The sequence below is a fragment of the Notolepis coatsorum genome (genome assembly GCF_963971535.1).
Source record: "Notolepis coatsorum genome assembly, chromosome: 8".
In the NCBI taxonomy this organism is placed as follows: Eukaryota; Metazoa; Chordata; class Actinopteri; order Aulopiformes; family Paralepididae; genus Notolepis; species Notolepis coatsorum.
Window position 1 is genome coordinate 28,640,756 of NC_140172.1, and position 13,398 is coordinate 28,654,153.

General features: G+C 42.8%; 1 protein-coding gene across 4 annotated transcripts in view; it reads right to left on the minus strand.

Annotated features, from left to right (window-relative positions):
• Positions 1 to 1,266: 1,266 nt before the first annotated feature.
• The window catches only part of tiprl (TIP41, TOR signaling pathway regulator-like), a 30,800-nt gene continuing 18,668 nt past the window's right edge, over positions 1,267 to 13,398 (minus strand). For all 4 annotated transcript variants that reach the window (XM_084319606.1, XM_084319605.1, XM_084319604.1 and 1 more), the window contains exons 6-8: positions 10,576 to 10,671; positions 9,115 to 9,177; positions 1,267 to 3,387 (exon numbers count right to left, since the gene is read on the minus strand). In XM_084319606.1, coding sequence (XP_084175732.1) covers positions 3,256 to 3,387; positions 9,115 to 9,177; positions 10,576 to 10,671 — 291 coding nt within the window. In that variant the 3' untranslated portion in view covers positions 1,267 to 3,255. The remainder of the gene's footprint in view (positions 3,388 to 9,114; positions 9,178 to 10,575; positions 10,672 to 13,398) is intronic.

Below are 13,398 nucleotides of genomic sequence, written 5' to 3' on the forward strand. Positions count from 1 at the left end.
AAAGTACTATATAAATGCACCATTTACAGACTAAAGTTATTGTTATCAGAAGGCTATGTGGACAGAAGGATGTGAGTGTGCGCTATGTGTAATATGTGAAGGCTACATGGATGTGAGTGTGTTGTGTGAAGGCTATGCGAACGTGTGTTATGTGAAGGCTATTTGGATGGATGTGAGTGTTATGTGAAGGCTATGTGGATGGGAGTGTGTTATGTGAAGGCTACAGTATGTGGATGTGAGTGTTATGTGAAGGCTATGTGGATGTGAGTGTGTTGTGTGAAGGCTATGCGAATGTGACTGTGTGTTATGTGAAGGCTATTTGGATGGATGTGAGTGTTATGTGAAGGCTATGTGGATGTGAGTGTGTTATTGGATGTGAGTGTTATGTGAAGGCTATGTGGATGTGAGTGTTATGTGAAGGCTATGTGGATGTGAGTGTTATGTGAAGGCTATGTGGATGTGAGTGTGTTATGTGAAGGCTACAGTATGTGGATGTGAGTGTTATGTGAAGGCTATGTGGATGTGAGTGTTATGTGAAGGCTATGTGGATGTGAGTGTGTTATGTGAAGGCTATGTGGATGTGAGTGTGATATGTGAAGGCTATGTGGATGTGAGTGTTATGTGAAGGCTATGTGGATGTATGTGTGTGCGTGTTATGTGATGGCTATGTGTATGTGAGTGTGTGTTATGTGATGGCTATGTGGATGTGAGTGTGTGTTATGTGATGGCTATGTGTATGTGACTGTGTGTTATGTGATGGCTATGTGTATGTGAGTGTGTGTTATGTGATGGCTATGTGGATGTGAGTGTGTGTTATGTGATGGCTATGTGTATGTGACTGTGTGTTATGTGATGGCTATGTGGATGTGAGTGAGTGAGTGTGAGAGTGAGATAGAGAGAAGAAAAGCATTATGTCTAGACTGTGTAGTCACTGTAGTCTTTGGGCCAGACATTGGATCTATCTCTGTGTGGGGTGACTGTCTGTATAGACCAGACATTGACCTGGATCCATCTCAGTCAGTCCCAGACAGTGTGTGTTGGTACATTTCCCTGTCAGTTACAATACCACCAAACCGGTTCTAGAAGACTGTACATGAAGCCTTGTTTGTGATTTCTTCCCCCACCACAAAAGTCAGTCACTCAAGACTAAGAGTTACTGCTAAGTCGCCTTTGATCACAAACATTCTGATTTGGTCTTAAGGTTGGATCGAGAATCCACAAGATGATTTATGGCAAATGCACAAAAATGATCACTTTTGTGCCCAATGTGTCCAATGTGATTTTAATAAAACAACATACTTAAGATACAATATTACAATCACATTTTTACATAATTCATGTTTAAGTCTGAGATGGATTTATTATTATTTTATTTTATTATAAAGGAATGTGTCAAAATGTTACTTAGACCAGTTACGCAATGCAGGACACAATGAAGTGTTTAGTTTGTTTTGTTTTTATATAACACATCCTACAAATACAGTTAACAAGCAGAGTGCTCTTATGCAACGACAACTACACCATGCTTTGTAAAAAAAAACATATCAAGGGACTCCTGGACCTTTGGACACAAAAATAAGGAGGGATCAAGCAGCACTGTGACAGCGGACATAAAAACAGACTTAAATTTACTCAACAGTACTTTAATAGGCAACCTTGTCAGCCTGCAAGCCAACTAGCTGATATTTATCACAGAAGCTGCGATTTCGCACTTAAAAAGAGGGACTACGCCCAATTTAAGAGTCCATACATGTCCCCTATGGTCTAAGAGAATCCAAAAATATTAGCGAACACAAACTCTCTCCCAAATCCAAAATCTCAAACTTATGACGTCATCAGGGTATAGTCTAAAAAGCTGCTCCATAGACGATGAATTGCGAAACACAGTAAAGTTGACACTGAGAGCACACTGGGGGGGGGATGTTCTCAGTAGACGGGTACATTTTCTGCTTCAGAACTGAGAACACCATTATAAAATAAAGCTCATTTGGGTATAAAAAAGAAAAACATTCTACGGGTCCATTAAAAATTGGTCTCCCATTCATTATCAAAGGAGCAGCTTTATACCTGATGTATATAACTTTATACCTGATGACATCACACGTTTGAGTCGTACTTCTGTGGTTTCTGGCTTTGTGACAGAGAGTAGCTCATGTTCACAAATATTGATTGAACTTTCCAGAGCCATGGAAATAACATATTGGAATATGTTAACTTGGGTGGAGTTCCCTATTAAGATGCTTCACGTCAGGCTCATTGGGTGCGTTTACATGCACATTTATATTCAAATATTATTAAGGATACTTGAGTATACTGTACAAGGGTTAGCACGTGTAAACGCCATGTCCCTTTTACAGTAGGGTTTTCTGGTAAGGTGTCGAGTTCCATTTCTATGGGAATGGTCTCAATGTTCTTCTGTCTACTAATGTATAGACAGTTTCAACCCGACAACATGAACATTCTAAATGACAACATGAACATTCTAAATGACTACATTTGATTTCCTGACAGTCGATATTAGCAAACACTGCAACAGGAAATCAACTACAGTCCAAGCTGTTCCCTAGCAACACAATTCCACTGAAACGGTCTATACAGGCAGATAATGGTAATTGTTGGGATATGAAAATGTATATAAACATCTTCTCCCATCTACCTTAACTGGGATATATATACAGTATATATTTATTTGATTTAATTGGGGATATTAAACTAGTATCCATAATATTAATGCACATGTAAACGCACTCATAGACTCCCGATTCATTCAGAATGCAACAATGATCAAATGTAGATGACGTCTTTATTACCTTTTCCTTGATGTCAGTGAACACGCTTCATATCAAGACCAAAATATGCAGCACAATATATATATATATATATAAAAAAAAGCATCTGTAATTACTTTCTTCAATTGGCTCTTTCAAATCTTTGTCAACATCTTCCTAATGCCAGGCTGTAATTTTTTAACAGGACACGATCATATAGTGTTCACATAGAAAACTCATTATCCATTACCCTAAAACCACCACGTCTCTCAAAGGAAGGTTCACCGTAACTCAAAACCTGAAACTTGGAAGTTGCCTCAATAACATTGCGCGGACCTAACAGTGTTTTCCAGGATAAGACATGTGTCAGTGTTTCTCTTTTGATACCTTAAAAAGGAACAAAATGTTTCCCCCAGGAGTCTTGAACCTCTCTCTCTCTCCCCCTCTAAACGCAAAGACACAGCGCGTGGATCTTATCGCGTACTTTTCACTGATCGGCTTCATTATCACCGGACTGGTCGTCTTCCGTAGGAAGTTCGAGCCTCTCGCACTCGGTCAGTTTCAGGGTTAAATGCTGGGCGATCTCGTTAGGGTCAGTGTACAGGGCAGCGGGAACATTCTGGAGGGGGGGAAACATTTAAATTAGTTACTACCATCTCTGGTAGTATGACAGCTGCACCGATGGTGAATTACCATCTCACTCATCCACTCACTCACTCACTCATCACTAGGGGTGTAAAGGTACACGTATCCGTACCGAACCAAACCGTTTCAGTGTGTACCGTACCGTACCGAACGAATACAACGGTATGTTAACCACTAACGACCGCCCACTGGGGGCTGTTTTTTTCCACAATCTAATATAATTATTATTATAATTTTTTTTTTTTTACAAGTCGATTATTAATTTCAATATAGAATATTCGTTGACGGCACTATAAGTACAATTAGTTACTGCACACTACATCACCCCTGAGTGGAACATGGAAAGCCAAACTTCCCCCCACTGTACCAAAAACCCGTACAGAACCTTGACTTCAAAAGGTACGTACCGTACCATGGTTTTTGTGTACCGTTACACCCCTACGCATCACCCATTGCGCCAGCTGGCACACAGGACGGCAACAAAATCTCTGCACTTCCTCCTCTCTTTGTCCATCTTCTCTACGGTCCCCCAGCTGTTGGGGAGTCCATCTTCTCTACGGTCCCCCAGCTCTGTTGGGGAGTCCATCTTCTCTACGGTCCCCCAGCTCTGTTGGGGAGTCCATCTTCTCTACGGTCCCCCAGCTCTGTTGGTGCTGTTGGGGAGTCCATCTTCTCTACGGTCCCCCAGCTCTGTTGGGGAGTCCATCTTCTCTACGGTCCCCCAGCTCTGTTGGGGAGTCCATCTTCTCTACGGTCCCCCAGCTCTGTTGGTGCTGTTGGGGAGTTCTTTCTCTATTGTCCTGCACCGCATTATTTTAGGCCTCCCTTTTCCTTCTCTTGCCTCCTGGGGTCCAGTGTAATGCGACTATTGGGATTTGCATGGAGTGTATGTCATCTTGCTAGGTGATTATGAGGAGGTTATTGTTGGAGATGGTCTTTGACCAGAATAATATGCAAGATCTAACGTAGGCATGATGTGTGGAAGGTGGATAGTTTGAGTGTCTTGTGCTGCTGTCTTCCAGCATTCTACACCATAAGGTAGTGTTGATACAGGGTTCCCACAGACATTGCAAAATGAAATTCAAGGACTTTCAAGTACTTTTCTAAGCGCTACTTTCCATTTTAAAAGGGCATTTAAAAGGATCCAATTAACCTTTAAATGCTGTTTTTTTATTGAAAATTAAATCGGATCCAATATTTATGGCTTAAAACCAATTTCCGACAATTAGTTACACTTTATATAAAAAAAGTATATTTCTTGATTCAGAACTATTTTTATCATGGATGAACAAAACTTTCAATGTGAATGGTTGATTTGAATTTCAAGGACTTTTTAAGCACCTTGTTAAAGAATTTGCTGTTTTCAAGGAATTCCAGGCCTTGACTTTTTTTATAACCAAAATCAAGCACTTCAAGGACCTTGTGCGAACCCTGTTGATAGTGCACAGCTTTGGTTGATCCGGAGTTTGGTTTGGGTGCTGTAATTGGTTGGTTGTGCATGACTTTGGTCTTATTGCCGTTGATCACCAGTCCTACTTGTTGTCAATAGGACAGGAGTCTATTAGGCTTTTATTGCCAGTATGTGTGTTTTATGTCAGAGGAAGGCTAGGTTATCTGCAAAGTCATGGTCTTCAATGGTGAAATAGAGGGTCCATCGATTTCCTCTTGCTTTGTCTTGCGGTTGTTCTTCACGTGACCCAGTCCTATGGTAAGGTTGAACAATAGTGCTGACATCACACATCCTTGGCGGACTCTTTGTATCCCCACAGTGCAGGAAAAGCCATGGTAGAACTGTTGGATGATGTTCACTATGCTGTAGCTTCTTATGATCTTCCAGAGGCGATCATGGTGGATGCTGTCAAAAGCCTTCAGGAAGTCGATGAAGTTTATATATATATATATATATATATATATATATATATATATATATATATATATATATATATATATATATGGTTGTCATTGCCATTCACTGCACTGCTCAATGACGTTCCTGAGAGTGAATGATCTGGTCAACGCATCCCCTGCCTTTCCTGAATCCAGCTTGTTCGTCTCTGAGCACTTTGTCTGTCGTTGGTGTGATTGTGTGAATAATGATCCTGCACAATATTGAGCTGGGAACAGAGACGAGAGTAACGCCCCTCCTGTTGTTCTTTGGTACTTTGACAATCAGTCCTCTCATCGAGTCTGACGGCATCTTCCCTTCCACCCAGATGTCAAGACAAGAGTATAGTGGAAGGAGGATGTGTGCAGGTCGTTGTGCTTTGAAGAGCTCTGGTTTAAGTTGTCAGCACTAGGGATGCACGATAATTATCGGGCCGATATCAGCAATTATGACGTCATCCCGATAAACCCGATAACGTTATTAATAGCTCCGATAATATATATTTTTTGGTAAAAAAAAATGCGGTGTGGGTGAATTGGAATGAAGTGCGTTTGTTTTGACTGTAGGCTCCTCCCGTTTTGTCAGTACTGTGGTACGACTGACATCGTGTGGTTTAGGAACTACAAGCTGCTGGAGCCAGCTAACGTTAGCTTGCTGAGGCTATTAGCACATCGACAAGCTGCTGGAGCTCCCGATGCTGGTTGAAGTGGAGCTAGGTAGCCAGCAGGCTAAATGCTCCCGACGACATCAACAAGCTGCTGGAGCCAGCTAACGTTAGCTTGACTGGTTGCTGGCTAACTAATGAAGCTACTCGTCCTGGGAGATAACGGCGCTGCCTGGCTGGTTGCTGGCTAACTAATGTAGCTACTCGTCCCGGGAGATAACGGCGCTGCCTGGCTGGTTGTTGGTTAACTAATGTAGCTACTCGTCCCGGGAGATAACGGCGCTGCCTGGCTGGTTGTTGGCTAACTAATGTAGCTACTCGTCCCGGGAGATAACGGCGCTGCCTGGCTGGTTGTTGGCTAACTAATGTAGCTACTCGTCCCGGGAGATAACGGCGCTGCCTGGCTGGTTGTTGGCTAACTAATGTAGCTACTCGTCCCGTGAGATAACGGCGCTGCCTGGCTGGTTGCCCTTCTGTCAAACTTCTTTAATTTAGCAAACGACTCGTCAATAGGTACAAGCGTGCTTGCGCCGTCGTCGCGGGCCCCCAACACCGTGGCGGTGGTGATGCCGCAGGTGACCCGTTGTTGTGGTGGTGATGTGAGGTGGTGATGTGTCCACTCAAAGCCTCTTTTTCAAGGCTCCGCTTTGAAAAAAGAACAAAAAGCTTCGAGCGTCTTAGGTTGGATGCACCACAAGCTGTTGACGGATTGTGAATTTTCATTTGGAAAAATAAATATGGTCACTTTATCAGTCAAAACTGTTGTCTTGGCTTTTGTTTCTGTTGTCTGGTTAGGTCACATTTAAGTTGGTGTTAAGTTATTGTCCTGGGAAGTCTTTTTATGTATTATTATTGTATTGTGATTAGAGCTGCCGCGGTATTGCTGTTTTCCTTACCGCACAAATTTGCTAAATATTTCCTACCGCTGCGGTATTACCGCACGCACACAAAAAATTTAAAAAAAAAAGTTTGAATGCATTTTTTTTAGTAGTAGTCTACTCTTTATAGCATATAGCCTGCCTCTAGTCTAAATGTCTATCTTTAGAGGATGACTTTGCAGCATGAATATTGTTTGGGATTCGGCAAGCACGCATTAGTTATTGAAAGTGAAACACGGATTCGAAGTTTACCCTCTGGTCGTGCGCAGTTCACTCGGTGTCGCGGGCAGGGCTGGTTACCCCCCCCCCCCGACCCTTTCTTATTATTATTACTATAAAGTTACTACTTTATAATAAAGGCATTCGTTTTGTGGCATTAACATTATATAGTTATACGTTCAATAATATCACTGAGCGTATTTACCGGACGATAGCAAGGCAAGCAATACTCTATTCATATCTCAGTTCCTTTCTTTGCTCAGAGCGTGCTGAGTTGTCCCATTCTGCGGTCTGTTAATAAAGTTTTCAATCAGACAAGTGTATAGAACGAAGGGCTTTTATTATAACATTCGTTGCAGACAGTAAAATCATTATGTCTCGTTTAGTACTCCTGAGGAGCGATGATAGTCCACTCCGGCGGAGAGTTAAAGCTAACGTTATTAGCCGTGTTGTGATGATCTGACATTCAGGACGTAAAAAACGTGTGACGCGTCTCTCTTCTGACCAATCAGTGGTCTGCAATGTTTCACTTGACTTTTCTGGTACCCAATAGGGTCGCTTGGAACCTCGATAGAGAAGTAGGGTATATCTGCAGAGCCGCAAGCCCAACGAGAGGAGGTTAATTTATTATTATTATTATAAAAAACAGCGGTGACGCGGTATTCAGCCTACTCTGCGGTGGCCGTGATGTAACAGCGATACCGCGGTAATGCGGTAATCGCGGCAGCTCTAATTGTGATATGTTTTGTTTCATGTTGAAAAAAAAAAATGTTGACCAAAAAAAATATATACATTCAATTTTTTTTAATAATACAATAAATATCGGTTATCGATATCGGTTATCGGCTTGAGGAGCATAAAGTTATCGGTATCGGTGTCAAAAAAGCAATATCGTGCATCCCTAGTCAGCACCTGGGAACTTTCCATTTTTTTTTTATTATGTGTTTTTTAGGGCATTGGTGCTTTATTGGGGACAGGACAGTGAGAGACAGGAAACAAGGTAGAGAGAAGAGGGAGGACATGCAACAAATGTCCTGGGCCAGATTCGAACCCGGGACGTTGCGATTACACGGCACGCGTCCTATCGTGGTGCGCCACCAGGACGCCCGGGATTTTCCATTCTTGAGTGATTTAATGGCTTCGATGATTTCTCTCTATTTTCTTAATTACCATTTATTTAGACTACTAAATAATCAGAGAAACCCAGAAACGTCATGACAAGAGTAGTGTAGTGAGTGAGTGCTTCGGAGTGCAGCATACAGGCTCTGTGCTCAAGAGGATGAGCTATTTTGTGCTATGGGATCTATTAAAGGGATAGTTAAAAAATTTGGAACCCTAGTAGCCCTATTTCCTACTTACCAATGATGTTGATCGGTAGAGTCCTTTCTCAGCACAATCCATGCTGTTCCTCATACTAGCTCTGAATAGTTAGCCAAGTACTGCAAAGTAGTAAAGTCAATGGCTCCTATCTGTACAAGCTGACTGAAGCTAACTGAAATCTACTTTGTGTGCACTGTGAAGTAAATTTCAGTTAGATTCAGTCCGCCTGTACAGACAAGAGCTTGACCCCGTTGACTTTGCAGCCATTTGTGGCCAATTAGCCAGAGCTAGTCCAATGAACAGCATGGATTGTGCTGAGAAAGGACTTCACATCATCATCGCTAAATAAGAAATAGGGCTATGGGTCCAAAAACCAGAACAATCCCTTTAAAGGGGCAGTTCACCCCCAGGAAAACATTTCGCTTCACCCAGAGTGCTACAGTGTCTATCCATCCAGACCCTTTCTGTGTGATGTGCAGAGTTTTGGGGATATCTACCGTAGAGATGTGTGCTGTCGCTCCAATACAATGGAGCTGAATGGCCCTCGGTTTGTGGCGCTCAAAATGCCAAAGAAATACATTTGAAAAACTCAAGTCTCTTTCCAGAAATCATGAACCGGTTGCTCAAGATAATCCACAGACCTTGTTGTGAACAGTTTAATTTAGGTATATAACAATATATACAGTTCAGCATTAAAAGGCCTTTAGACAACAGACACACACTCTCACATCTCACCTTCAGTTCTGCCATCTTGCTTTCCCTTGTGCTGAATTCTCGGAGCATGTAATCCTTCCCAGCCTACGAGGCAAACAAATTAGAATTAGAATCTCTTTATTTGCCAAATACATTTTCACATAATACAAGGAATTTGTCCTCTGCATTTAACCCATCCTAACTCATTAGGAGCAGTGGGGGTCCATAGTCCGGCACCTCTGGGACCAACTCCAGGTCTAATACCAGAGCCTTGGTCAAGGGCAATGGAGTACCCAGAGTAATGAATGAAAACTTTATTTAACAGATTGCAGAATGGGTACAATACAGTACGGCTCAATACACACAATTGTTAAGGGGATGCAGACCAGAGAAAGACATTTGTCTTGTTTACATCAGGGTCCCCCATTTTCAATTCATAATGATATTTATGACATACACAACATACATGACAATTATGACATAGGGACATACATGACATACAGGTATATATAGTACTGTTACATTTGTGACATATACGATATGCAAATATACAGTACTGTTACCCAGAGATCCTAACAGAAAATATATACATATGATGGTGAGGAGACTGTACATTAGGAGGGGGTGGGTGGGTGGGAGAAAATATATACATACGGTAGGGAGGAGACTGTCCATTAGGAGGGGGTGGGTGGGAGGGGGGGTTTGGACATTTACTAGAGAGCGGTTTTGAAGGTGGGTAGGGATTCACTTTTTTTTTTACGGCTGTGGGTAGGGCGTTCCACATTGATGTGGCATAATTGCGAAACGTGTTTAGTCCCTTGTTTGAGCCGAATCTGGGTTGCACATGATTTGTGGAACTCCCTCTGGTGTTGTGGTCGTGGTATTCACTGACCTTTGGGAAGTATTTCGACATGTACATGGGTACCTGAGTGGTGTAGTGTATCTTGTAGACCAGGCCCATTGCAAGTTGCTGTACTCTGTCGTGTGATGCGTTTGTAATCTTGTTTTTAGCGCCTTCGAGGTGCTTTGGTACCATGAGGTGCAAGCATAGTCGTAGTACCCTTGAATGAGTGCTCCTGTTAGAGTCTTCAGGGTATTCTTGTTTACCAGAGAGGAGATACGGTACAAGAATCTAGTTCGTTGGTTGACTTTTTTGATTACATTGGTTGCCATTTTGTCACAGGAAAGATTTTCCTCTAGGATGAAACCCAGGTATGTAATTTCATCTTTCCTTGTGACAATATTGTCACCCACTGTAACTGAGAAGCCGTTGGTCTTGCTGAGTTTGTTATTTGAACCGAAGAGAATGGACTCTGTTTTACCCAGGTGTAATGATAGTTTGTTATCAGTAAACCCACCCAAACCCAGGACCTTCCTGCTGTGAGGCAACAGTGCTAACCACTACGCCAACATGCCGTACTTGTACTCATCACAGAGTGTTCAATCATCATGCATGTTGAAAAACGACACAAACCCCCAAGCTGCAGGTATGAGTTCACTTGCCTCATAAAAGAGTCGGGTGTCATTTATCCTGATCATTACTCCGTCCACTCGTAGGAAGAAGCGCATGAGCAAGAAGAAACTGGTGGGCATCACTCTCTGCATGGAGGACAAGAGGTCATCGTTAAGAACATGAGCAAGAAGAAACTGGTGGGCATCACTCTCTGCATGGAGGACAAGAGGTTATCGTTAAGAACACGTTCCAAACCCTTTTCTTTTTAGCAGGTGAACCCAGGTTGGATTATTCCTCTGACCCCAACATTTAAAAACACATGTTTACCGTTTTTACAGAATGCAGAGACACATTTTCACCATCAGCTCGATAGAAATTAAAAGTCCTCTTGGGATCTTGTTATTGGTTACAGGACTGCTGCTGTGGGCTATAGGTGGCAAATTGTGATCACTCATACATGGACGTTTTGTGGGACGCATGCCCGGGTCATTGTAGATGCTTCTAGAATCGCCTTTCTCTGCATTTCCCTAAATTATCACCTCAAACAGCATTATCCACATTATCCCACTTTCACATTCAAATTATTAAGACAAAAAGCCTACAGACGTAGTTGTACCGTGGGCCTGGCTGGTTTTCGTGTTTGTTCATTTCAAAATAATGATCTGATATTGTTCACTTCATTAGGAGGTTTTCTAGGGACCACATTCTAATACCAGGGGCGGCCCCAATCCCAAGTTTGGAAAACGCCTGCATTGGCCTGTCAAGACACACTCCTACACACAGAGCCGTCTCTACGCCTGTATGTCACAGCCTGCTAAACACCACTGCCCAAAGAGGGTAAAGATTTGCACCAAATTGGGACAACCACGACCTGTTTGAAAGAAAATGTGGCTATAATGTTAAATTGGGTGCATTCACAGTATCACTAATAATAACCAAAAATTAAACTTTCCTGAATATTTATGAGTTATGCTGTGATGTAGTTATGAGAAAAGTAAATGGATTATAGTTCTATGACTTTTCTGCGTAAGGAAACCATACCTTTATGGCTGCGTTCATTGTCGTTTCCATGGACACAGTGAATAAACAAGGCTGCACAGATGCAGTGAAATTTGTTCCAACAAATTTTCAGTTCTTATTTGTAAAAGAGAGAAAATATTGGGGGGAACAATAAAATAATCATATTTATTTAATATGTTAGGGAAAAGATAAGAGTAAAATAGCAACCGGTTAGATGTTTGACCGTGGAACGTTGTCCGACTCTCTGCGCGCAGGAGTGTGATCTCAAGACTCACTGTCACATTCACTCGACATCAACTTTTCTCTAGTTGGGCACAAAATGCATTTAAACTAAATGTATCAGTGTGGCTGTGGAATCATTTTCAAACTCTGACTGGACAAACCCACTTTCATTGCTACCAGTGTTCAGGGTGAGGATATGAACACCAGCCACAAGCCTTGCCTTTTGGCCATGTCTGGTAGATTTGTCCACTCAGCCGGGCCATAGGCTTGGGCGGTATGACGGTATACCAGGGTATTTCGAAATACCGACAGTATTGAAAATCAATACCGTCTAAACAGAGTTTTGTTGTAGTGCACACACGCGCCAGCAGAGGGCGAGACCAGTCCTCACTAATGGAGCGAGCCATGCAGAGCTGGTTGTCTACACACAGGAGGAGGAGGAGGGGAACCCCGCTTCAGTGGGTGAAATTAAATGAGACACGCTTACCGTTGCTGGTGCTGCGGGCTAACTGGCTATTCTGAGAGCTAACTGTAGTGTTGTGTACGATCACAACGGTGTTCATGCTTTACGGTAATGTTGCGACAGTGCTGTGAAAATACCGTAAAGCGTTGTGGTAACGAGAGTGTGTGTTGTTGTTGTGTGTAGGATGCTGCGGGCGAGCTGCTACCATTCTGAGAGCTTAACGTTAGCACTAGATGCTGCGGGCGAGCTGCTACCATTCTGAGAGCTTAACGTTAGCACTAGATGCTGCGGGCGAACTGCTACCATTCTGAGAGCTTAACGTTAGCACTAGAGCTGCGGGCGAACTGCTACCATTCTGAGAGCTTAACGTTAGCACTAGATGCTGCAGGCTAACTGCTACCATTCTGAGAGCTTAACGTTAGCACTAGAGCTGCGGGCTAACTGCTACCATTCTGAGAGCTTAACGTTAGCACTAGATGCTGCGGGCTAACTGCTACCATTCTGAGAGCTTAACGTTAGCACTAGAGCTGCGGGCGAGCTGCTACCATTCTGAGAGCTTAACGTTAGCACTAGATGCTGCGGGCTAACTGCTACCATTCAGAGAGCTTAACGTTAGCACTAGAGCTGCGGGCGACCTGGCCATCTCCGTGATTTGTTTACTTGGTAACACGGGTTGCCCCCCCCCCCCCCCCCCCCCGCTGATGATAATGAAAGTCATACCGTCATATACCGTATACCGGGGTATTAGGTAATCAAGGTATAACGGTATGAAAAAAGTCATACCGCCCAAGCCTACCGGGCCATGTTGCAGACAAACTACCAGCATCTGGAGGTTATATTCTATTCTAAATATCGGTTTTGGTAAAATAGCGGAAGTGTCAAGTGAATTTTTTAATCGACCACCTGCAGAGGCTGGTGGACAGAAAAGTACATTTCCAGCTCTGCTAAAAAGCCTTTTTGTATAATAGTATAGTATAATATCAGACCTTATCCAGAGTCCAGACCTTCCGGCACATTTTTTCCGGTTGAAACCATCGTGATGCTATCAGCTTTTTAGCCACTGTGATACCGGATAAAACCAATCTCTTTAGCTGTGGAGGTGCTGCATGCTCAAAGACATCATTTAGCAGTAATACAGAGGGGTGTACAGGTATATCCAGAGTTAAGA